Below are 27,996 nucleotides of genomic sequence, written 5' to 3'. Positions count from 1 at the left end.
GAACCAATTTGGGCCTGGTATCATCGGATGCCTATGCATCTTTCTTAATTTGTTTGACTAAAATATTATTGAAATAAAATCGTTTTCTTATAATTAAATGGTTAAGTTTTTTCTGTGCCAATTTTTAATTTAAATTCACTTAATTAGATAATGACACCTATTTTTCCATTTCGATTATCTTAGTTTGAATAAAAGATTATAAGTATTAAGATTGAAAGTCAAATACAGTTATGTGGATGACAATACATGAATATCAAGAAAAGCTATATCAATGACACTTTGCAATAAGATCTAAAAAAAAAATTATTTCGACGCGATATAATTTCATTTTTTTTTTATATATATATATACAGGCTATTTCTTCATTCCATTAGTCCGACACCTTAGTACGTTCGACAACTCAACAGAGCAACACATGTGCAAGCCCTTTAAATCAAAAATACAGTTCATAGAATCGGGTAACAGACATGTCAGGACTTGTGTTTATTTTCACTTATGAGTATACAAATTAAATAGAAAACACAGCACTACTCGTCTGGTACATGTATGTATGATATCCCATAAATAGTAGGCATTCTACGATCTTATAGCATTTTGCTTTATTGCTTGAGAGTGTGACTAGTTATTTCGTAATTTAAACAATCTGCTTAAAAGGGAATTTTATTGATTATTTGACGTTTGCTTTACGTCCAGTGGCAGATATTTCATGCAAGTTCAGGGCAAAAATGATTTAAGTTAAATAATTAATATAATAAGTAGGTCCTGAAAAAGGATATCGCCCGGATTGAAGGACAGAAAATTAAGACTGCCTCTGGAAAATGAGGATATATTGGACAGACATCATACCGGACGTGACCGCGTGTTTATACATGATCCCTAACAGTCATACAGACGCTCCATATTGACAAGGATTCTACGGACGGTCGTTACAAAAGAGCAACATTGAGCATCTGTCTGTCCTATTATCCAAATCCCAATGCGGCAAATGTTTTTGTGGAGGGAAACCAGTGCCCAGAGTAAACCACAGACCTTCGATAGGAAACTGACAATGGTAGTCAATTAAGATTGAAGTCGAGTGCATCTGCACAAGCGGGGTTCGAACTCACAACCTCAGTGTTGACTGGCTAGTGATTACAGTAGTAACTTCGTGGACCACTAGGCCACCGAGGCCCTTTGTATGACCGTATATGTAGGTGACATATTGTAAGGCTAAATTTTTATCAAATGTACCCTTATTTTCCAGCGACATTCCTAATGTCTAGTCCATCATTCCGGTCGACCCCTAGTACAGCATACTTACTGATAATTATGGTTATTATTAATAAGTTCTCATCCTGAACATTTATGAAATATTTGCCACTGAACGTAAAACAAACAATTATCAATAAATACTAGTTCTCTCTTTCATAACTTCTTTGTTCTAGCCTCATACATGTATGAACAGTATTTACATCATCATGTGATACACACAGCTGTAAAGAAATTAATAGTGATTGCCCTGTAATGTCAACGCAAAGAACAATACGGATTCTTAAAAAAACAGTTATGCCAACTTTTCATGAAGCAAATGCGTATATTTAGCCAAGATCAAAGAGAAAAAAACAATAGATCAAAGGAAAATGCCGCCAAAAAAGCATGAACATGAGCGAGTATTAAGCGTGAGACTTGGCAGCTCTCCAGAACATCAATAAACATTAATCAATAGATTCCTTACGTCGGCAAATAGGTTTTTGCTGTTTTCTCGATGTATTTGCATTTGCTTAAAAACTCAATTTCTAAAGTATTAGTCTTTGCTTCTCATCAATCGCTTATTTTAAGGGTTTTTCCTGAACTTACCTGATCTTGGTTGATATATCATATACAGAGAGTAGACATGTTCCTGTGACGGTTTCAGCCAGAAGAAAAATAAATATAGGTTGATACGCGGGAATTCATTTACATATCCACATTTAACAGAATTTGCTCAAAAGCTCTACATGTATAGCCTGCTTTTCCAAACGTTTGGTTTATTATGAAACAAAGGATAACATTATATTCTGACTCTGTTTATTTCAATTTATTTGTATATATTATATATTTAGACTTTTTCTACAAAGACTGTCATACAAGTGAGAAGTTTAGCTAGCTATAGAATCAGGTTTAATCCACCATTTTTGTACGTAAGAAAATGTCCGTACCGAGTCAGGAATATGACAGTTGTTATCCATTTGTTTGGTGTGATTGAGCTTTTGATTTAGCCATTTCATGACGTCCTTTCCGTTTGAATACTCCACGGAGTTCGGTATTTTTGTTATTTACATTTTACCAGATCATTTTCATATGCAATTAATAGCGTTCTTCTTTTCGTCAAAACATCAAAGAGATCAAGTTTGTAGTATTTGCAATTGTTTTTGAGAAAAAAAGTATGATAACACTTTAAAGAGAAACTACAAGTTAGCTAAAAAAAATGCAGTAATAATAAAACAAGAAATAGAAGTTTAAGTTATTGTGCCCTGGTATTTTTTTTTTTATTCTTGTCTTTCGTTTTTGCTTATGTGCTTTGTCTGTATGCCTTTTTTTTGTTCACACATTTGTTTGTTTTTATTTTGATTATACAATGTGATTAAGATTATACACAATATTGACTACTGGTTCCATATTTTTGACATTTTTACCTATTATGTCTGTTTGTTTTGATCACAAATCGTTGTCAATATAATGTCTTTTTATGCGACTGTTATACAACTGAGAGGTTTAGCTAGCTATAAAACCAGGTTTAATCCTAAATTTTCTACACAAGAAAATGCCTGAAACAATTTATGAATATGCCAGTTGATATCTAATTGTCTGATGTGATTGAGTTTTTTATTTTGTCATTTGATTACGGACTTTCCGTTTTAAATTTTCCTTGGAAGTTGGAGTACTGTATTTTTGTCATTCTACTTTTTTCTAGCGTCATATCAACTCAACATATATTATATAATATAGGACTTTGTCTTTTTATTTCCATAAAACACAATCTTTTTTTATCTAGTTGATTTAAACGCAGTCTAGTGATATTTTAAAAACATATTCAGGACGATCACAATCTAACATTGAATAACAACAATGCAATTGTTTTTCCGATGCTTCGTCCGAATCTCAATTTTCCCTTTGTCTATATCGCCGTGGGAAACCTACAATGAAAAAAGCTTGTATTTATCTTAGCAAAAATGAAAGACAACAAAAACGCATAAGACCAAGCGGGTTTTTAAAAGCATGCATTGTAAGATCAGAACCATTTGAATACAGAATGAATGTTCTTAAGAACATGATTACTTCTGAATTTACTTTTATTAAGTGATTTTTTCCCTGCTTCAAACGTCATAATCAGCACCATATTCAATTTTTTTCAAATCATGTTTCCTCGTTTTGATTATTTTAAGAGTAAAAATACCAACAAATATATAAAAAAAGAAGATGTGGTATGATTGCCAATGAGACAACTGTCCACAAGAGACCAAAATGACAGACAGTAATGTCTGTTTTTCAATACATAATGAACGAATCACAAGTATCCATTTCATACAGATTTTAAAGATTAATAACATTAAGTCTTCAATTTTGAGAAACAGTTTGAATTTTCATTTTTTTTAAAGTATTATCAAACTAAGACTTATTAGAATTTTTCAGTATGGCTTTTTCTACATGACTGTGTAAATTCGTACAATTGTACAAAACCGAAGCAATACAAAATTTTAATTCAACATGCGTCGGTGTACAATGTAAGTTATTTGAAATATAATTGTATATAACACAATTAAAACATGTGTTACGTATCCAACACAAGGAGATGCAATCTTGGGGAAACAATTTTATTATAGTGGTTTACAATAAATAATGATAATTTCAAATATATGAGACGGTACTAGAGATGTATGTTTAAATTGTTATTGACGGATGGAAAAATAGTAGCATTTTAATATAGATAGCCTATAACCTACTAGAAGATACAATCATAGTAACCTGTACCAACTCATGCTACTTTATTAAATTTGCTGATAATTTTGTATAACATATTAAAAAAAATATACATAAAACTATTTTTCAAATTGTGATACAATCAAAAATCTTTAAGTGTAATTATTGTCAGTACTTTTGTATATATATCTACTGCGTAAACAACACAACCTGTTTCACCAATTCTTTTGAAACCTTTTTGAAATTGGAAGGACAATATATATTGTATCACAACAAGATGTATTTTCTTTTGATGATAAACGTTCATTATTTGAGGATAAACGTCGGTGAGGCGGAGCTTATGATATTATAGTGCAACTGTGATCTATCTATACCGTGCTCTAACTGGAGTACTGTTAATGCACGGTTTATTGTTAGCAGTATTAAGGTCACATGAATGAAAATGCGTCAATCTTTTAGCACCCGAGCACACAAATTCACTTACGTTTCTTAGACTGATGCTTGCTTTTCCTTTTGTCTATTATATACATTTTTATGTATTAATGACCACACCTTGACCTATATATTTATAAATTGTGACTTGGGTGGAGAGTTGTCTCATTGGCACTCATACCACATCTTCTAATATTTAAAGTAAAAAAATATTAGTGATGAATTATTACCGAGAATCTAAGAAATCTACTAAATTATAATTCGTTGGGAAATATGATATAACCTCCCCCTTTTCCTTAAGTTGTAACAAAAAAGGTAAATTATTTCAAACTACAATTTTATTACATATATACCACAAATAGTAATCCCCCAAACAAACAAGTGCAAAAATTGTCTTTTTAGAATTGGAATTCCTTTCCACGTACATGTTCAAACGAATAATATCAATCAAGTCACAATTGCAAAAAGACTCAGTCTGATGAAAAGATTAAAAAATTAAAAGTGCAATTGTTGAACACTGACGGTTTCTGGTCGGGCAAGTTACATGTAGATATATCTTGCATTGGCTTTGGAAAAGGACTCCTGGGGAGTAATTCTGTTGATTTATTTGGGGAATCAACTTCCATGTCATTTTCCAGTAGAGCATTTCCCGGTTTTTCCCTTTTCATAGGCGGATTCAACACATCTGAAACTTCAGGGAGAATTTCATTAGAAGACCTTTTGTATTTTCGAACAGCCGTCTCGGTCCTATGTCCCGTTCGGGACATCATCTCCTGTTCCGGGATACCAGCGGTGTATAACTGAGTTGCGCAACTTCTTTTGCCCGAGTGGTTTGTGAAATTCCCCTGTAGGCCAGCTTTTGAAGTTATTTCTCTCATGAATCCTTTCAGCTTACTTATGCCGACAGCTTGTTCCCCATAACGAATTGAAGATCCGGCTAGGGGCCTTCGATAAAACGGGCCACGGTTGCCAAGAGCAGCTAAATATTTTTCATAATACTCAGCGATGCAACATCTATCTGCAAAGCAAGCAATTAAAGTTAATAAAGTATAGCATGCACAATCAAATAGGTTTATAAAACCTTCTTGCACATTAAACATGCATTTTTTTTTAAATACACTTATGTGCAGCATAGGTGACTTTATGGTACAATGAAAGACTAAATTTTAATTGTATTCAGTCTTGTGTTATCATGTTTTGTAAATTTTAGAAATATGTAGAAAACAGTTACGGATGGTACATATGTGATTATCTAACTTGAAACTCATTGGAGTTTTGCAATTGATAAGGGGGCGCTACTTCAAGCACACGTTTTAATATCCAGCCTCTTTTCCAAATAGCTGCCAAAGGAAGAACACACAGAAATTTGGTGACATTCAATTTTTATAAAATATTTAATTTCAGATTTAAGAAAGATGGATACAACCGAGAAAATACAAGTGTCAGAGATGGTGCATACAAGAATATGTATTTCGGAAAAGCACAATAAATAAATAAAATGATAAAAAAAAACGAGGTTGAAAAATCATCGAAATTTATCTTTCGGGATCATGACACGACACATAAATATTCATGCAAAGATAAATTTATTTCCGATGGAGTACATCTGAATACGAAAGGTCAATACCATTTATACAAGTCAATACGAGGAGCAGTTATCAAATGCCTGCAAAGAGATTAAATTAGAGAACGGAAATTTACACGTATCTGAACCGCACTCGAAAATTTTGTAATATGTTGTAAACTTCCGGTGGATAATCGCAAAAAAATGACAATGATGCATAATCATGGTTCTGTTGTAATTGACTTGTCCGGATCTGATTATCACCGAACCCGGACATTTACCTATAGTGTTACTGTCAACTTCCGGTGGTGAGTACTAACCAACATTGCAGAATAACCAGAGAGCTTGATGAAGACAGACGTCTAATCCTCAAGTCGTATCTGCCATTTGCCACATAAATACTTGGATAACTCAAGGTAACCTTACTTACTATATAAGTTCTAGTAGCAAATACTATATTGGTGTCAGAAGTTTGTTTCAACTCACCTGGAGAATACCGGAAATGATTTTGTAGCGGCAAAATTTTTCTTTTTGAATTTTGAAACAATAAAAGATTCGAAATTGACGAAATATACGGATAATTTTCTAAGTGTTTAAAACAGTTGTCAATAATCCTTTGTCAGTTTCACTGATTATTTATTGGACAATTATTTAATCATTTTAGAAACTGAAGTTTGATTGATACATTTTTCTTTGTCATTGTCAATGACAGAGAGATACAGGCAAGTGTCAGTGTTACTGAAACTTAGCCTGTTAACAATTTAGTCAGTGTTACTGATTAATTATATAGCAAGACATTGTGTCTTATATTTATTTCATTTTATAAGAAATAGATTTATTCAATAATGACAGAACCAGTGAATATTAACACAGCTACATTTTTACAACTGAAGTCGTTAAAAGGCATTGGGGAGGCTAAAGCAAATGCCATACTAAGGGCAAGAGAAGAAAAAGGTACACTTACTGAAGATAACATCTTTGATATTACAGAAATTTCTAGTACTCTTTGGGCATCTTTATTAAAAGACAATCTAATAACTTTTAAAGAAGTTAAGCCATCGGGGGAAGATCTTGCGTCAAAGGTAGCATTACTAAGGGATAAAATATCTAGTATTGAAAAGGACCGTTCTGACATGGTTGTTAGTTTTCAGTTATAGGCTGACCAGATGAGAGAGAAGAACCTGGCCATATTGGAACAACAACGGTAGCAGTATGAGCAAGAGCGAGATGAATACTTACAAAAGGTAAAACAAGAATTAAATCATTTTAGAGAAATGTTAGAAACTAAAGATAGGAATAAGACCGGTATCATGAAAAAACAGAGAAAATGCAATCTCAAATAGAACAGCAAGAGTCTCTTGCTAGAATTCAAAAGGTAATAACTGACAGGGAATCTAAATCAGGAGTAAATTATAAACCCCCTTCAACTCCCGACAAATATGGTCCATCTGCTCCAAAGCTGGCTATTTTTGATGGCAAAAGTGACTGGCGACCATACTTTTTTACAGTTTTCTACCATAGCTGATAGATATAAATGGACTGATGAGCAAAGATTGTTCAAATTAATAGAACTTTTAAGAGATAGGGCTCTGAAGTACTACAGTAACAGGGTTAAATCATTACAGGCAAATTATCAACTGTTTTGTCAGAAATTTAATGAGAAATTTGGTAAAAAGGAATTACCCCATATTTTACGTAGATTATTACAGGATTTGAGGCAAGAAAATGAAGAGAATTTGAGAGATTTTGCAGAGAGGGCACAGGAGTTGGCGGTTGATGGGTATCCTTATACTCCAGAGAAGTTTGCTGAGACGCTGGCTACTGATGCATTTTTGAGAGGTTGTCTAGATAAAAGAGCTGCTTTAGTTGCCATGGACAAGAACCCAGAATCATTAGATCAAGCAGTCCAATTTGTACGTAGTGCAGCAGCTAACCAAAAAGTTATTATGGGCGGTAAGAAGTCTGAAGTGAAAAGAGTTACATTTTCAGATACAGAAGATGTCCAAGAACAGGAAGAAGAAAAATTTGCTGTAAGGGTTGTGGAGAAAGATGATGATAAAAGAGGGGTAAGTGCTAGTATTGAGAAAAGACTTAAGAAAACAGAAGATGATCTTGCAGAGACAAAAATTATTGTGAAAAAGATTCTCAATATAATTAACCAAAATCAGGGTCAAAACCAGAGGTCAAGAAGTACATATAGATCTCCTACACCAGAAAGGCCAACAAGCCCATATAGGGGAACAGGCTGTTTTCAGTGCGGAAAAGAAGGACATTATGCCCGGGATTGTCCAAGCAGGATAATGTATCGAAATGGGTCGCCCATGCGAAGTAGATCTCCATCACCAAGTAGCAACACTTTAAACTACCAGGGATCAAGAAAGACGGCCAATTCTTGATCAGCTCGGGGCATGGTGGCCAAATATGTACAGATGTATAAAAAAAAAGAGGATATTGGCAATACAGCGAAAATTCAGGAACTATTTCTGTATAAACATAATTCAGATTCAAAAACATTGTACATAAACTTAATTCTTAATGGGCAAAAAGTTTTAGCTGTTGTAGATAGTGCAGCTCAAGTTTCCGTGATCAGTACATCACTTCTTAAACAGTTGGGGCCAAAAGTAAAGATGAAGCAGCACATAATATTGAAAGGGGCTGGAAAAGGTTCTGAAATGGAAGCCAGATACACAGATGACCTGGACGTGACAGTTGGTAAACTCAAAGTCAAATGGAGGTTTGTGGCTGCAGAGATCACAGATAAGGTAATATTAGGTATTGATTTTTTGGAACATTTCAAGGCTATAATTGATCTAGGCAATTATACCGTACAGATAAATCAAGATCTTATACCCGCCATCTGTTTAGGTAATAAGGAGGGTAAAATTTTACATGTTTACAGAGTAACAGTAGGGAGGAAAACAGTTGTTCCCCCTCAGTCAATGAAGGTATTAAAAATTGAGATTGATATGACACCTAATTCTGATATTATTATACAGCCGAACTATGAACTAAAAGGTTTATTAACACCAAATGTTGTGCTGAAAATAGGTCAGGAGGTCTCAACCGTAGTACGTAATGGCTCCAATAAGTTTGTCACTTTGAAAGGAGGGTTGAAATTTGGAATTGGCACAGAAATAGAATGCACTATACCTTTGGCAGATGTAAATGAACTTGACAGGTTTTCTGACAAGTCATTAAATAATTTCGAGCCATATTTTGTAACACATCAAGCTGCAGAGGCTGACAGAATATCTGATAGCCTGACAACAGAGACAAACAAAAACTCAAATATGGTTCCACCAGCACATACAATTTTATCCATTAAAGCTGATAATAACCTCTCTCAAGTAAGTTCACAAAATCTTGATAAAAACATGTCTGACAGGGTCTCTGTCAGACAAGCTCTTTCAATTAAAGATATGAATGAACTTATTCCAAAACATATACAAGATCTGTATTCAAGGACCATTAAAGGTATGACACTGTCAGAAAGTAAGGACATAGCAGAATTATTGATTCAATTTCAGGACGTGTTTGCGAAAGGGGATATGGATTTGGGCCTATTTAAAGGGGAAATTAAACACCGTATCCACACAGGAGATGTTACTCCAGTGAAACATCGTCTGAGGCGGACTCCATTAAAGTTTGAAGGTGAGGAACAAAAACATTTACAGGATATGTTGGATAAAGGGGTTATTCAGCCATCAATATCAGATTAGGCAGCATGTCCTGTCCTAGTACGGAAAAAGGATGGCTCTATCAGGTACTGTCTAGACTATAGAGGGCTCAACAAGGCTACAACAAAAAAATTATTTCCTATAGCGAAAATAGAAACCTGTCTAGATACTTTGCGTGGAAGCCAATACATGAGTACGGTGGATATGGCTGCAGGATATTGGCAGTTGGAAATAGACGAGAGAGACCGCTATAAGACCACTTTTGTGACTAAATATGGTTTTTTCGAGCACGTCAGACTGCCATTTGGTCTCTGTAACTCTCCAGCTACTTTTAGTAGAGTTGTTCAGTTAGTTTTGCAGGGTTTAACTTGGGAGGAGTGTTTGGCATATCTGGATGATGTCAACATTTTGGGTTATAGTTTTGAAGATCATCTACAGAAGCTGGGACATGTATTAGAGAGATTCCAGCAGTATAATCTCTAGTTGAAACCATCAAAGTGTAATCTGTTCCAAAAAGAGGTAAATTTTTTAGGTAAGATTGTTAACAAGGATGGAATCTCAATAGATCGTAAAAACATTGATACTGTACAGAAATGGCCAGTTCCAAGAAGTAAGAAAGAACTAGAATCATTTTTGGGATTTGCTAATTACCACAGGGAGCATGTGTCTCATTATGCTACTCTGGCCGCACCTCTACATGTCCTTACAGGGGGAAAAGAGTTTAAATGGGAATCAGAACATCAAGATGCCTTTAATAGCATTAAGAAGGCCTTAACTACACCACCTGTATTGGGATATCCTGATCCTAACTTTCCATTCATTTTGGATACTGATGCCTCTGAAAATACTATTGTAGCGGAATTGAGTCAAGTTCAAAATGGCAAGTGTGTTACGGTAAGCTATGCAAGTAGGGTATTGACACCAGCCGAGAGAAAATATTGCACTACAAGGAAGGAACTTCTAGCAATAGTAGCCTTTACCAGACAATATCGTCATTATCTACTTGGTAACCAGTTCACTATACGCACAGACCATAACAGTTTGAAGTGGCTCATGAACTTCAAAAACATAGAGGGACAGTTAGCTCGCTGGCTAGAAGAGTTATCACAGTATAACCTGATCATTCAACACAGACCAGGTAAGAAACATTCAAATGCAGATGGGCTTTGCAGGATACCCAATCACCAAGACCTTTGCTCACACTACAGCTCAGAGATACCACTTAATTTGCTTCCTTGTGGAGGATGTAAGTACTGCACTCGAGCAAGGAACCAGTGGCAAATATTTGAAGAAGATGTTGACTTTGTGGTACCTTTGACAGCGAGATCTGTCAGCTGTAATTCACCAGTCGGCATTATAGGATTAACCATTAGGTCAATAAGGAATGTAACATCAGACAATAATATTAGTATAATGGGAATGCCTACCAGTTATTCAAATGATGACTTGAGGCAATTGCAAAATCAGGATAAACACCTAAGTACTATTATTGCATGGTTAACACTGAATTATACTCCCTCTAAGCAGGAACTACAGATGCAGAGTCCAGGAGTTAAACATCTTTGGCAATGTAAGTCACAACTTAGATATCAAGACAGTATACTGTCTTATATCTGGGAGGACCCTGTTGGTTCTAGGATTCTTTTTGTGACCCCAGACAGTCTGAAAGATGAATTGCTCAGGTGCTGTCATGATCTAAGATCTTCTGGACATCTAGGGCAGGACAAGACACTATCAAAACTAAGGAAGACTGCATATTGGTATAAAATGTCATCAGATTGCAAAATCTATGTAAGTTCATGTCATGTTTGCAATAGACAGAAGAAGGCATGCAGGAAGGCAAGAGCAGATTTGGGGCAATATCACTCTGGGGTCCCTTTTGAAAGGATACACATGGACATTTTAGGCCCTCTACCTGTAACTAAAATGGGTAACAAATATATACTCGTGATCCTTGATCAATTTACCAAAGGGATTGAGTGTTGTGCTTTACCAAACCAACATGCAGAAACAATTGCCAAATCTTTTATGGACAGTACAATATCAAGATATGGATGTCCCTTGGAGATTCATACAGATCAGGGGAAAAACGTTGATGGTAACGTGATACGACAGCTCTGTGAACTCCTAGAGATAACGAAAACAAGGACTACAGCTTATCATCCAGCTTCAAACGGTCAAGTTGAACGTTATAATCGCACTCTTGCGCAGATGATAAGGTGCTTCACTAAGAAACGACAAGATAGCTGGGATGTTCACCTACAGCAACTTACTGGTGCCATTAGAGCTACAGAAAACAGACAAACTGGGTTCACACCAAATTTCATGGTTTTTGGCAAGAAAAATATTCAACCTATTGACCTAGTTTTGGGTCTTGATGCACCTAACAGGACTAGGGAACAAAAAGAATTAACAGATTATATAAAGATTCTTAGAGAGACGCTGACAGAGGTACATGTCCTTGCCAGGGAAAACATTAAAATGGCTCAGTGGAGGCAAAAAAAAAGAATATGACCTGAATGTCAATTGTAAGGTATATAAGGTAGGAGATACTGTTTTTAAGATAGATTCAGCCAGGAAAGTTGGGGTGTGTCCAAAACTAAAGGCACCATGGAAAGGGCCCTTTGTGGTAGCTGAGGTTAAATCACCGGTCCTATACAAAATTAGGAACAAAAAGACGTCTGAAGTTGTTCATCGTGATAGGCTAAAACTCAGTCAAATTCGTGATTTACCTATCTGGACACAAAGGCTCAAGAAAAGAATACTAGAAAATGTGGAGAGGAAAATGTTGGAGGATTTAACTGACAAAGAAGAACAGTGTGACTTAGGGCTAGATTGGCTTTTCAGTAACAATGAGCAAATGTCGGGGAACATGATGGACAGTAGCCTTGCACATTCAGACTCTCTGACTGTTGGAAGCAATACCGGTAATTGGGCAGTCAGATTTTCTGACTAATAAAAGGAGCTCACAAGAAGCCGAACATTTTACACTACAGGATTGGGAATCCCTAATGAACCTTGATGATAATTTTGGGGATCAGACAATAATCTATAATGTAGCTGATACTGTGGAAGCAGGAGAGGAACAGAGGGAGGGACAGAAAGGCCCCTACCCACTTTAAAGATTTTATAATGGACTAATAGTGATGTAGTTTGTGTATAGATAGTGTATATACGTTATATATGTTTAATTTGTTTTTTCTTTATCTTATTTTTAAAGAATGGAAGAGGAAGAGCTAGACTATGAGCCAGAAGTAGAGGAAGTGGGTTTGCTGAAAGAACAAAGAATTAAAGGTAGCAGCAATAATAAAAAAAGGTCAAGGCCATGCTGTATATGTACTGGGAGGTTTGTAAATGTAAGAAGACATGTGCTCCGGGCTCATGTCCCCTGGTATATTGCACCTCTGTTGGCATGTTGGACCTGCCAACTTCAATTTGGCCAACAGGGTGCACTAACCATACATTGCAACGACTATCATAATTCAGAGCAAACACATGGATACAAAGAGGAGTTATTGGTTGACTGGGTGGAATTGATGAATGACTTGCTCATAGAACTTTGTTGCCAGTTCAAGGTTTCCACATTAGATAAATTGGTAACGTTCGCCAGAGAGATGTCAACGTTAGAACAGTGTGACAAAGCATCCTTTCATCAAACAGACCTACCGTTTTTGCTAAATTTCAACAGGATAAATCATTTTCACTCTTCATCAGCTTACACGGTTTTTCCACCAACTTACATCCATTCTATTTTACATTGGAAGGTTTTAGCTTTATTGATTAAATCATCTGAGGATTCTGAAAACTTACTTTCATACAATTGTAAATTGTCTCTATGCAAAATTACCTCACATCCAATACATACAGTCATTGACACTCATTTTCATTGGGACAAATTCTTCCTACAAGCCAGATTATCTGGCTTGCCATCATACATTTAAGAAGAACAAGATAATGAGAAATTTCAGATTAGAAAACTAATATCTAATTTTGTTTTTCCAAGTCGGTGGACAGCTTGCCTAGATGAGGATTTGTTAAAAGAGGATAAGAGAATTCTTCATACTATTGGAATCCATCCAAAGGTAGCAGGGAACCAGGTGGGTCGGCACTATAATGAATTGAAGAGAAGAATCCCAGGTAATTTTATAGCTATAGGGGAATGTGGATTGGACGTGAGTCAGGGGGGGAAAGATTTGAGAGAGCAAGTTAAGGTACTACGAGTACAATTAGAGTTGGCCAGAGATTGCAAGTTGCCCGTCGTGATTCACTGTCGAGGTAAAAACATAACTGACAGGTGCTTGGATATTATGTCGGAGATACTTGACAGGGATCATGGAGTCCACTGGCACTGTTTCTCGCAAGATAAAAGAACATACGAAAATATAAAGCGGTGCTTTCCGAACACCAAATTTGGTATTTCTCCATTACTATTAATGGAGGATACATATCCACAACTCCGCTCACAGGTTTGCGAGATGAGTCTAGAGGACATCATCCTGGAGAGTGATGCACCATACCTTCACCCTAAGAACTATGAGGACAGTTCTCCGGTATTGATAAGATCCATTATACAGAAATTGTCCATCATGTTTAATATTCCAGGAAGGGAAATTGCTGACATCACCACCCGAAATGCTCAGCAGCTATTCAAGTTTGAATAGCGTACCTTTGTGTGTATATATTTTTAACTGTAAATAACTATATGCGTGTGTGTATCATGTGGAAATGTAACAATTGTACTGTGTTGTAAAACTGTTATGTGAATTATGTGTATTTGATGTGTAACTGTAAATATTGTGCCGTTCTGTTGAATGACTTTCGTTTCAAAGGACTACTGGAAATATTAGGACAAAGGGGGGGTTATTACTGACATGGTTAAATGACAGTAACACCTCAAGTTTTAAGTAAATCAATGGAAATATCATGATATCCGTGGGACAGTTTCTGACATGATTAAATGACAGTAACCTCATTCACAGTTTAAGGAAAACATAGCGGGACAAAGAGGACTTCAGGATAGAGAACTAGAACTATCATTAATCATTCTTTTTATAAATTTACATTATACCAACAATCTTTTCAGAGAGAAGGGGGAAGAATGTTGTAATTGACTTGTCCGGATCTGATTATCACCGAACCCGGACATTTACCTATAGTGTTACTGTCAACTTCCGGTGGTGAGTACTAACCAACATTGCAGAATAACCAGAGAGCTTGATGAAGACAGACGTCTAATCCTCAAGTCGTATCTGCCATTTGCCACATAAATACTTGGATAACTCAAGGTAACCTTACTTACTATATAAGTTCTAGTAGCAAATACTATAGTTCAAGTGTCACTAACCATCAATTAATACAAGATAACAACACAAAGCAGAAACTTGCATGATGGAATACAAACAAACAATTACACGGATGAGTATCGTCCAGATTTATTTAATTATTCAAACAGGTTTATAACAATAACATGAATAATCAAGCTGAAATACAAAGAAAAATAAATAGACAAATTCAATAAAACATATAGTCCTAAATATAATATTAATTATGATTGAAAGTATTGTATTAAGTTTACATTAGTATATTCCAGACAATGCCTCCAAAAAGACATTCCTCGTATGGAGTGGCAGGTGCCATTAAGAAAATGAAGACTGCCGCCCAGAGGAAGAAAACTTCAACCGCTATACCAAGCGGACCTTCAATCCCCCCAAATAATGCAACAGTTATATCACCAGATGTCATGGAGGAGTTGACCAATAGGGTAACAGAAAGGGTAGCTAGCCGTATGGAAAGGAGGATGGAGGAAATTTTCAAAAAATAATGGCAATTCAGATGTTCAGGCGACTGAGGTCCAAAGTCATGTGGACAATCTGAACAGAAACATCCAAGGTAATGGAGAGCAAAACAATGACAGTAACAATGTAGTTGTCAGCCCAGAGGTTCTGGCTGTACAACCAAATGTTGATAAACAAATTGTTTGGGGACAATCAGCCTTTGTTAGTTACTCACTCAAACCAAGGGGAAACGTTACAGATAAAATAAAACAACGGATCTGGGCCAGACAGTATATTAACTTCAATTCCCTATTGGAAAATGATGAGACAAAATACAGATTACAACTGGTTCATGGGGCGAACAACCCCGAATTGTCCATTACAGAAGAACGAAACAAGAAAACATTAACTCTAAACCAATGGCTATCAGCCTGGAATAAATTTACATCAATAATTTGCACTAAAACCCCTGAATTAGGGTCTGTAATTCCCCACCATATGGAAATAATCATGGAAATGTCACGAGAAGGGGGGGGGGGGGACTGGCAATTTTATGATATTGAATTTAGGAAATTAATAGAAAGAGGAGAAGCGCAATGGGGGAGTACACACCTAGAACTATATTTAAGAGCAAAATTACAAGGAAAGGTTATAACTGGGAATGACAATAACAAAAGTGGAAATACTCGCTGGCCAAGTGGAGTATGTTTTTCTTTTCATAAGGGTTTAGGATGTAATTTTGGCGATAAATGCAAGTTTCAACACAGATGTTTCAACTGCGGTTTCAACCACTCATTTTCAACATGCAAAAAACCTGTTCAGCTCCCTTTTAAGTTCACACAAAACAGTAATTAATAATTGGCCTGATCCAACTGTTTCATTTATTATCAATAAGGTACTGAAATCAGTGCACTAGGGAAGAAATCAAGATATGAGACTCCCAATCACTAGTACAATTTTGAATCAATTTATAGATGCATTGAAACAGACAATATGTAATAGGAATGATCAACTTCTATTCAAAGCAATGTTCACCCTAGCATAACATGCTCTTTTAAGAATGAGTGAGATGACAGTCAACAACAAAAACTACAATTTTCTAACCTTCAGTCATGTTTATTTGTCTCACAACTGATCATGTAATGACATATTTTTGAGAATGAATTACTGCCGTTTATTATTTTATATTTTGTACAGGGCTTGTGGGTCACAGCTCATTACATATCGCATAAAGAATAACAGTTCATATAATATGGAAACAGTGGACAAATGGGAAAGGTGAATTATGACGCTTATTTAAGCTGATACAAGGACAACCTAAAACCAGGAATTCATGCATTTACCATTGAGATGACCAACTATTACTCAGAGGAAGTTGACAGAAGCCAGCTTGCCAGGACTGTTATCTTAAAATTTCACATTTGCATTTAGTTATATGAGACAGTAAAATTATAAGAATATATAAGGAAATACAGTTATTTGTGAAACAATTTTTTTTTTATTTATCATAATTATGTTGGTTTGTATTAAGGAAATACAATGTTCATGCTGTTAGGATACACTGTCTGTAAATTGTGTCTTTTTAATATTTTTTGACTTGTGTCAAGAAGACTCATTGATAGGACACAGTGTCTGTTAATTGTGTATTTTTAGTATATTTTTGTTTTGTATTGAGTAGATACGTTAATAGGACACAATGTCTGTAAATTGTGTCTTTTTAGGATAATTTAGTTTGTATCAAGTAGATATATTGATAGGACACAGTGTCTGTAAATTGTGTCTTTCTAGGATAATTTAGTTGTATCAGTAGATATGTTGAGTAGTTGATAGGACACAGTGTCGGTAAATTGTGTCTTTTTAGGGAAATTCAGTTTGTATCAAGTAGATATGTTGATAGGACACAGTGTCTGTAAATTGTGTCTTTTTAGTATATTTAGTTTGTATCAAGTAGATATGTTGATAGGACACAGTGTCTGTAAATTGTGTCTTTTTAGGATAATTTAGTTTGTATCAAGTAGATACATTGATAGGACACAGTGTCTGTAAGTTGTGTCTTTTTAGTATATTTAGTTTGTATCAAGTAGATACATTGATAGGACACAGTGTCTGTAAATTGTGTCTTTTTAGGATAATTTAGTTTGTATCAAGTAGATATGTTGATAGGACACAGTGTCTGTAAATTGTGTCTTTTTAGTATACGTTGATAGGACACAGTGTCTGTAAATTGTGTCTTTTTAGTATACGTTGTTAGGACACAGTGTCTGTAAATTGTGTCTTTTTAGTATACGTTGTTAGGACACAGTGTCTGTAAATTTGTCTTTTTAGTATACGTTGATAGGACAGTGTCTGTAAATTGTGTCTTTTTAGTATACGTTGATAGGACACAGTGTCTGTAAATTGTGTCTTTTTAGTATATATTGATAGGACACAGTGTCTGTAAATTGTGTCTTTTTAGTATATTTAGTTTGTATCAAGTAGATACATTGATAGGACACAGTGTCTGTAAATTGTGTCTTTTTAGGATAATTTAGTTTGTATCAAGTAGATATGTTGATAGGACACAGTGTCTGTAAATTGTGTCTTTTTAGTATATTTTGATTTGTATCAAGTAGGTACATCGATAGGACACAATGTCTGTAAATTGTTCTTTTTTAGTATTTTTGATTTGTATCAAGTAGATTTTTTAGGATAAGGACATTCGTGGGACTCAATGTCTGTATATAGAATCGTAAGTTTTATCATTTGAATAAGTAGGATGATGGATGATGGATGATGCAGGTTTACTTTGGGGCAGCGTTTTCAGCTCTATAAGAGCTTCATACGTCATGGCGGTATCTGCTCCCAAAGGTTGAAATGTTACACTATTATTAACAAATTTTATAGTCAAGGGGAGATAACTCTAAATTGATTGACTTTTCAAAAAATTCAATTTCAATAATTGATGACATTTGTCTTTTCATTTATTACATGATATGCTCATTGGTTCAGACTGTAATGATAGTATTGTGTATGCAAATTTTATACATGTATCTTTTGATATGATTGATTTTGAAACATAAACTGTCACATCTGTGGCCTGCATCATCATAATATGTGTTAGTTGTTATTTTGACTTTAGCGGACCATAAAACAAAGTATTTACTATAGTCGTCCAGGAATCAAAGGTGGATTTAGAGGGGCCCAAAAGGGGGAGCGGTAACTGAACTCCCTTATCTGAAATTATCAATCCGCCTATTACGTGGTGTTTTTCATATTGCCCTAGTCATATTCCCAACACGCATATCTTGCCGATATGAAAAGCATCACGTATAATGATACCAGTAACCTATAGGCTATGCAATTTACCAGTCCAATATTATTATAACCGGGTCAATATCACTTTTTACCAGGCTGAGAAATTGTATGCTGAATAACTTGAAGAACAAAAATGTAATGGGGGAAAAGAACACATAAATTGCTTTGAAAAGGAAAACAACGTATAGAAAAGCACTAGTACATTTAATACAGCTTTATAGGCTACAGGATGATACACAACATTTTAAACTCACAATACTAAAACACATATATGGGTCCGCTGCTGGGTAACTCGGACTAAAAATCGGACTATAACAAACTCGGACTATAACAAACTCTGCCTACCATTATTTATATGCAGAAATATATTGAACAAACTCGGACTACGATTAGTAGATGTTTTTTTTTTTTACTTTAAAAAAACAAACTTTATATATTAAAATTATATACGAATTTAAGAGATTACAACGAATAAAAAAACTTTATATATTAAAATTATATACGAATTTAAGAGATTACAACGAATAAAAAAACTTTATATATTAAAATTATATACGAATTTAAGAGATTATAATGAATATTTTTGAAAAAAAAGACTATATATAGAAATGTATTAAATATTTGTTATATGAGTTGAATTTGATATGTTTAAATGAGGATAATTAACTTCTATTTGAAATATTATTGTGATTTATTATGTTTATTGACAAAAGATATTTTAATGATTGGCGTGTGTTCGTGTTTTTATTGAGTTTAATCCTTGGTGTTTATGATTAGTATATAAACAAAGAGAAATTTGATTGACAGTGAATGGCTTCTTAACAATTTCACTTATCTGTAGTTCTTTATTAATGGATGTTTTGTATGTGCTATGTGTGTCAGTTTTAAATGTGCTATGTATGCTTTAAGTGTGCTTTGACAATGACCATTTATATCTGCATGCTTTCAGTCTTATAGATGATGACAAAATGCTTTTGAGTTTAAAATGTGCTTTATGTGTTATATTTTTCGTAAGTAATATTAGATATTATTGAAAGACGAAATCATTGTTATGTTAATTGTTTGTTGACATCTACTGAAGTAAAATTTGTAAACCCTATGTTTTCTTTATTAAATAGTATTACATTGTACAGATAAATCACACCAAGAGTCCACAATACAAAGTATGATCAGAAACCAGAAAAACTACAATTCACTGAATTGTCTTATAATAACACAAGATTTGTAATAAAAAAAAAAACAACAAAAAAAAACTGAAGTTCAGTTATAGCCAATACAAGACAAGACACATTTAATTGGATATTTAGTTCCCAATTTCCAGGTAGTTGTGTCCTGACTTGGGTGATTAGATAGGTGTCAACAGTACATGTGCCAGTTGTTTGTTTAACTTATGGTGATTAAAAAGGTGTCAACGATACACGCGTTGACATGATGTCATAATCAATTAAGATATGCATATAATAAAAATTTATTCTGAGAGGGACATTATTACAAATAATAATACTGGAATGACAAATCAGTGGTAAATTTTCAATATATCAATTTCAAATAGAAGTTTTTTTGTACTTTTCTTTTTATATATATCTTGTTAACGTATTTTTTTTTATCCCCTTCAAAAATGTTCAAAAATAAATTATTTAATTAATTCTAGATAAAAATTCATTTTAAATTAAGAATTGAAAACTAATTTCCAATAACAACAACAATCAACATTATACTTATATTCATCTAGTAGTCCGAGTTTGACTTTTTGTTATAGTCCGATTTTGGGAGGCCGATTATGTTATAGGCCGAGTTTGTTATAGGCCGAGATATCATGGATTCTATGGGTCAATATATCTTTCTTTCGAGTCATAACAATTGAGTAGGTGTGTTTGAATAACTGGCTTTTGGAAATTCATATCTTTGTGGTGTATTATTTTACAAACTCTTGAACATTTTCAGTTAGCCTTTCCATAAGATTGTTCCCTAGATTATTTTTAATGCATTGAACTTTCGAAAAAAAAATCAAGAGTACAGACTTGCCTGCCTAGTTGAAAAAAAGTTTTAATGCCTGGCATCCACTAGACAAGTTAAAAGTTAAATGCATTTTGTGTTTCAGAAAGATAATTTATTTTTTTAAATTTTGATAGGCATTTTTTTTTATCTGATCCTGTAGAATGTGTAAACATTTCACAAAGTTGGACGGGTTAAATCTTTGACATAGTTCCTCTCAGATTACATGTAAACATTTCACAGTTGGCGGGGTTACATCTTTGAGATGGTCCTCTCAGGTAACAACCTTAGTGTGTTGTTTTGATTTTTTGATAGACATGGCCAATACAGGACAATAGATATTTACACAACAAGATGAGTTAAAGGGTGTAACTGAGTGGACAGTATCAAATTTAATTCTGGTGGTTTTTTTTTATTTTAACACCAACAGCGGAAACGAAAATTAAAATCCTCATCAAATATCCAAAAAGATTAGTATCTACTCATAGAAGTTTTTGAATTGTTTTTCAATTTTTTACAATAAACCATTTTTAAAATGAACTTATACTCGCAATTTATTGGGCGGTTTGTTTTCGTTCATTTTTTGTATATAAATTAGACCGTCAGTTTTCTCGTTTGAATTGTTTGACATTTGTCATCAAGCCAAGGTGCCTATTATAGCTGACTATTCAGTATGGGCTTTGTTCATAGTTGAATGCGGTACGATGACTTATAGTTGTTTACTTCTGTGTCATTTGGTAAATTGTGGAGAGTTGTCTCATTGGCAATCATACCACATCTTCGATTTTTTTTCAAGTTTTAAGATAAAGGGATCCAACTGCAAATAGGGAAAAATATAGTGCGATAATTTTTTCAGAAAATGTCATTATAATTAATATTAAGTTTAAGAATTTACAGATACATTGACATATATCTGCCTTTTGTTCAGCGGCAAATATTAAATGCTAAATCGAGTCGCTGATATACTAATGCCACCTACAAATGGTGTTCCTTAATGTTCATGTGGACCCGTTGGCTAAAATTGCTGTGTGTTCTACTCAATTTTTACTCTGAGTACAGACAAACATGCCACATGTGCATCTCAAACCTCTTTCCCAACACAGTTTATTTTGGCACCTTCTGGCGGAATGAAAAAAGTGCACGGCAAAATCCTGTTAAGTTTTATGTTTCTAATTAAGAATTGAATGCTTCTTTTTGCAACTTCATTGGGGTGTAAAGCGTTGACAGAAGTACATTTTGTATGAAGCGCGGAAACGCTTCATTCTAAAAATATGCGCACGATCAACGCTTTTACAACTCTATGAAGTTACAAAAAGAAGCATTCAATACTTAGTTAGAATCATAAAAACACAATTTTTATCATAGCTTTTATTTAATTTACCTGCGCACTTTATTGGGGGACCTTGTGTCATCATGGATGGTAAATTATATTGTGTAATGAATTGATTAAGGAGGGTCTGTTATTCTGTAAACATTTAATTTTCACCCTTTTTTTCTCTAATCTTCAAAAAAATAACCCCTTTTTTCTGTAATCTTCAAAAAAATAACCCCTTTTTTCTCTAATCTTCATTTTTTAAGGGCATTATTCTTTAATCATTTAACCCCATCCAAACCCTCATTAAAGGGATAATTCGCGATTTTTCACTTTTCATCTTATTATGTTCATAATACCATAAAAAACATATTCACCAAGTTTTATTTCGATATGAAAAGTAATAAAGGAGAAAATTGGGAATTATTAATTTTATTTTATCAAACTTCCTGACTTATGTGACGTAGTTTAAGTCTTTGAGCATGCCGGGAGTGAAATTAATCTCATTTAAGTCTTGTTCGTTAACCATCTAATAACGCTATTTAAAGCGCATCGACGACTTTTGGTGTAGCTATTAACCAACGAATAGTAAGTGATAGCCATGCAACTTTTTAAATTTAGATTGTAGGATTCATGTGTGGATTTTTATACGAATTCTAGTAATTAAAATAAATAATACAATAGAACATTTTTATGATTTTTTTTCTTCAAATACTTTAAACAAACATATGAAACTGACACGATCGATAGTGTATTAAAAAATACATGTTTGTATTCTGAACTTTTTGCTTCATTCCAGAAAACATTTTCACTTGCTTGTACTGTGGAAATTAAATGTGTATTAATTTGTGACACTTAGTGAATGTTGAATTCGTAGTTAAACTCAAGGTAATTAAAAGATTAGCATTATGTAATTCTAATCTTTTGATCTTCATTCAGTGACACCTAGACGTCACGGTTCAGCATTTCAGGTGTGAACAACATTTGGTATGAATGATATACGGGAGTCAGTTATAGTTATAGACCCAGAAATGTAAGAAAAAGAATTAAAATTAATTTACGGGAGAAATAAGGTCGCACAATAACTGGATAGCTGTTTTTTTATATAGTTTGCATAAGCTCACTTTTAAATGAATTATGACTTCTGATTAGTTTTGTAACGATAAAATACTGAATTATTTTAATTGAATAAATTTATAAATAAAAATAGCCTTCTTAACACGAGTGTATGAACTAAAAATTGCATTTTTTTAAAATTAAAATCGCCAACCTTTAATATTTCAAACAGATTGCAATTATATAATTTAGTCCATCCAAAGTGATCTTTAATTACCTATTTAGGAATTAATGTTCTCATCAAAATATTTTAAATCTCACAACGCATGCATGAATACTTCAGCTATTTGAAAAAAAAAGATGTTTTAAAAAATTGACAGGAAATTTAAGGATCCTCTTGGAATGGAATCGAAAAATTACGAATCGAAATTCTTTTCAAGTGTGAAAAACGTCAACCAAATTTATTCATAATCGGGAGCGTCCTTATATTAAAATAGTCTTATTCTCACAACGAAGAATACTTTAGCTATTTGACCAACAATGTTTAAAAAAAAAAAGACAACGAATTTAATGTCATCTTAATTTCCCTATTTTTAAATGTATTTATAAGTCTGTTCAACTGGCAAGAATACCCCTAAAGCGGACAAGCAGTTTATTCTTTAAATTGCTGTCATTGAATATCAAGAAAGAAAATAAATCCCGAAATCAATTTGAAACTTTAATACTCAAAAGTTTTCCTAGAAAATATTCACATCCCTTGGGGTTTATTAGTGTACGTCCAGTTGCATATGTTTTACATGAAAGTCGGAACAATTGTGATGATGTCGAATTTCTTCCTTTATTGGAGAACGATCTAACTGATATATAAATTTGTGATTTTACTATGTTCATAACTTCGATGAACCGAAGCAAGTTATTATATTGACCTGTATTTAAATCAAATTGGTCCTCTTCTTCTTCTTCTTTTTCTTCTTCTTCTTTTGGTATACAATGGTCTATCAAATTCGATGATTACATACTGTTGGCATACGTGGACTAGTCTATTTACAAAACTGTTACCCCAATTTACACAAAATGTATGTTTCTTTCTTATGTTCAATGTATACATGTATATATTTTAAATTGCGACATAGCTCCGTAACTTTCTATCCAGGCGTAGAAATGAATCGTCGACAAGTGTGTACATTTTTTTTAAATCAATATTTCTGGTATGTTCCAATTTGTCCTTTACTATTGACAACGAGTATATATTACATTTTCTCAAATTAAACCTTGGGAAAAAAATGTAAATAGATTTTTATTTTATCAAATCTTTTTTTTCTTTTGGTATTATTTATATTTTTATAAATAATATTCTTTACGCCAGTAATTTTATTTATAAACAAGCGTATGAGTTTAGTAATGACTAGTATATTATATCACTTTCGGACACGCAAGACAGAGATGTATATTATACACCTGATAGTTAAAAATGGAGAGTTATAAGTTATCGGCCGTGTACACTGATCAATACCTACAGAAGTGAAACGATGCATGAACTTGCAAGCCCGACAGGAAATCGCTTGAATACCTGGACGTGTCACCTCACACCCCTCACAATACCTTTGGGAGTAATACCTTTAGTCATGCTGGTGATCAGATGAGGGAAGATCCGAATTTATTTGAATAAAATTTATTACTTTAAAGAATTATAAACGAATTAGATTTACGAAAACAGTTTTCACGGAACACTTATTTATGATTTAAACTTTGACTTTTTAACTAATTCCAATATTAACAGTTTAAAAATAACAGACTATGGTTATTTAAAAAAAATAAAAACATTTTCCGTATCAAGTTAGTTTGTCAGATAAAACAACCGTACGATTGACAAGGTATCGACACACAATTACGACTACATCGGTTACTGTAGTTTTGGTCCTTTGTGGTTTATAGACATATCGTGATTTTTAATCGGGGAAGACGACAAAATGGCGGAACGCAGAGAATTGATACTCTAAATTTAAAATCGATGGTGATCTCTTATCTATCGGAATAAAACTTTAATATCTATAAATTTGAGCATTTCTATATAGAATGGACATAATATCAATTTTTGATTTTTTTGCGAAGTTTCCCTTTAAGGAATAACGCGAGATTGCAGTGTAGCCAATTAGAATAACGTATTATAATGAAATATATATCTAATGTAATTAAAAATTGCAAAACAAAACATTGATCAACTTTCTTGCTATGTTTGCTTGGTTGTTTGCAAACAATAGGTAGGCGGAGTTTGAAGTCAGTTTTTACATATACTGGGATTTTATTGGACAATAAGAATTGACATGAAATGAATTTAATGTTTATTGTCCAATCAAGTTCCAGTAAATAGTAAATAAACATCCAAACAAATATAGCAAGCAAGTTAATCAATGACTTGTTTAATTTTGCATTCTGTTATAGAAGTGCTGTAAACAAAAAAATATAATATTTAAAATGTATTTATCTAGGGCATGTTATGCTTAAAATATTTTCCAAATGCATAGATTTGTTTGTACTCCGTAAATTTTTAGGTGAAAAATCAGTCATTTTAGACAAAGGGTCCACATGAACCAAAACACCTAAGACGCATACAGTGCTTATGCGTATTACACAAATATCATATATACATTTTGTTTTTTCAAGTAAAGAAATAGATTTTCAGTTTAAACATAGCCTCCAATCAGACCTTTAGGCTTTTAGTATTAAAAATCTGTTTCACCGCTTCTAAACGTTACTGAACAAAAAAAAACAAAAACTCACCTTTAGTTTTGGGACAGAAGTGTTTAATATCTTTACTTTTCACATGAAGCTGGTTTAATCTTCCACTGAAAGTTTTACTAGTCCTACCAGTGAAATGGATGAATCTACTTTCGGAACCGTCACATCCGATTGAAAACTGTTCACACTCCAATTTTTTGTGATCATCATAACCCCGCATTCCAAACAGTTTACAGTTGTAAAAGAAAACTGTATTTTGTAACGCCACGGAATTGTCACAGCCAAACACTCCAGAATTCCAAATTTTTTCTTCGTCCTCTTTGGTAATGGGGTCGGCCTGTTTCGTAGTACTTCCGAGTCCCCAGGAGGCTAATTCCTTCATTTTAGCGTTTAGTACCTTACGGAAAACGGCAAACCTAATGTCATTTTCATTTAGAAAATTCTTGTCATGGATTTCCTCGTCTCTCAAATGTCTCAAAAGTCCACAAATTATATAATACAGTGATTTTGGGGGGTATTCAAGTCCATCTCGTTTCCGTACTTCAACGACAAACCGCTGTAGACAACTGTCCATGGTTTCGGCATCCATATGCTTTAAGAGGGGGATATTCTCATTTTCTTTGTTTCTTTGTTCCCTCCATTTCATGAATGCTTCCACAGCCCATTTGGTAATTTTTTCTGTATTTGAGTTTTTCTGGGAGTTTATTAACTTGTCCAAGTCCTCTTTTCTTGCCGGATTCCCAAATCTCTTTTCACAGGACTCTACCATTTTAGTTTTCTCGCCAAAACCCAGGAAAAAGTTAGGTAAATCATCGTCAGGTTCCAAATATTCCGCTACACATTGAGAAATGGTCATATGTGATAGGGATTCTGTACACGCATACTCTTGTTCCATGTGATCGGCTACTTGTGACAGAATTATGTCCAGGTCGTCATCAAATGCATTTGTCAGGGATGTGCTTGAACTGGCCCCAAAAACGTTTTGAGTCCCCATTATGAGTGGTTTGGGTTCGGGAATTTGAGACATAACTATGTTTAAGCCATCATTAAACGGGTCTTCGTAACTTGTATTCCGATCCATGGTTTTTAATATACTAAATCATTTGTGCCGGCGTAAAAACACGTGGGTCAAGAAACTCGTGCAATTTTTCAAACAGGAATTGTTTACATAAGACTTGTGTCTCTAAAACAAAAGGTCTGAATTTTGATTGGTTGTGATACAAAACATTAAGAGTATATTTAATTGTGTGTATCTTCATTTAAACAGTCTCGGGGGCACGCCCCCTCGAAAGTTTAAATCAAGATACACACAATTAAATATACTCTAAATATTACTTAAATTATTTTTGCTCTATTGTCATCTGTGTATTAAACTCGCTATACCCTTTCTGTTAATTCATTCGAAATGACAACATTCACAGCTCTGTACGCTTGAATTCACACCTGTGTACACCTGAGGCTAAATTGCTGCAAGGTAAAGTTCAAACCAATTCTCCTCAAATCGAGAGATATACAATGACTTTACAAAATAATATACACACTTTCAGTCTGTTCACACATATTTTTCATTGAAATGGTTATCAAAGTTATAATGGTAAATAAAATGTAAAATATTTTCAGTTCAATATCAGTAAAAATGTTCAATAGATATTTTATGAAAAAATCCCAACAATAATTTTTGAAATTAATTCGAAAATATTTATATTTATATAATTATATAGGAAGTTTTATTCAATAATACAAAACGGTACACGCACGTTCATTTTGATATTGTGATTATTAACTACGACCAACGATCATATGTGCGCTTTTAATTACGTAGTATTGTGATATGAAATTAAGACTTTAACAGATTTTATTTTTTCCCAGGATTCAACAAATCGGGCTAAAACGTCACAACCTTCTCACGTAGGTCAAGCAAAAAAGTTACAAATACTTGATTTTCACCGTTAATAGAAGGAATATAAATTTAAAACTTTGTGATTGTGTTTTTTATGTTAAGACGAACATATTTAGATGATAAGTAAAAAATCGCGGATTTTCCCTTTAATACCGTGCACACAAAGTGTATACAAAATGTGTACTTAATTTAAAGTCGTGGTTCACCTTTACCAACGAAATCTACAAAGATTGATATCACACGATGCTGGTTCTTTGGTTAAAATTTAATAGCATTTAGAAATAAATAGTGATAATCAGCAGTTGCATTCCTGG

The 27,996-nt window shown here is 33.8% G+C and overlaps 1 protein-coding gene and 1 long non-coding RNA gene across 2 annotated transcripts; one reads left to right on the top strand and one right to left on the bottom strand.

The window, feature by feature from the left end:
* Nucleotides 1–3,120: 3,120 nt before the first annotated feature.
* Nucleotides 3,121–26,551, bottom strand: LOC143078637 (uncharacterized protein KIAA1958-like). Its single transcript, XM_076253484.1, has 3 exons — nt 25,825–26,551; nt 4,916–5,389; nt 3,121–3,155 (listed from the first exon to the last, which is right to left on the bottom strand). The coding sequence occupies exons 1-3, from the start codon at nt 26,549–26,551 to the stop codon at nt 3,121–3,123; spliced, it is 1,236 nt and encodes a 411-aa protein (XP_076109599.1).
* Nucleotides 12,836–19,870, top strand: LOC143080040 (uncharacterized). Its single transcript, XR_012979600.1, has 3 exons — nt 12,836–13,749; nt 14,696–14,897; nt 15,193–19,870. It is a non-coding gene; the product is annotated as an uncharacterized LOC143080040 (long non-coding RNA).
* Nucleotides 26,552–27,996: the final 1,445 nt, after the last annotated feature.

This window comes from Mytilus galloprovincialis, chromosome 6, assembly GCF_965363235.1.
Source record: "Mytilus galloprovincialis chromosome 6, xbMytGall1.hap1.1, whole genome shotgun sequence".
Lineage (NCBI taxonomy): Eukaryota > Metazoa > Mollusca > Bivalvia > Mytilida > Mytilidae > Mytilus > Mytilus galloprovincialis.
The sequence above is the reverse complement of the archived record's forward strand: the minus strand, read 5'-3'. Positions and strand labels throughout refer to the sequence as shown.

What these genes read in the sequence shown, in the direction of transcription:
- LOC143078637 (XM_076253484.1), bottom strand. Translation starts at nt 26,551, where the DNA reads ATGGTAGAGTCCTGTGAAAAGAGATTTGGGAATCCGGCAAGAAAAGAG. An exon ending in CTTCTGTCCCAAAACTAAAG is followed by an intron (nt 5,390 to 25,824) that starts GTGAGTTTTTGT and finishes CTTGCTTTGCAG; the next exon opens with ATAGATGTTGCATCGCTGAG. An exon ending in AATGCAAGATATATCTACAT is followed by an intron (nt 3,156 to 4,915) that starts GTAACTTGCCCG and finishes TTTTCATTGTAG; the next exon opens with GTTTCCCACGGCGATATAGA.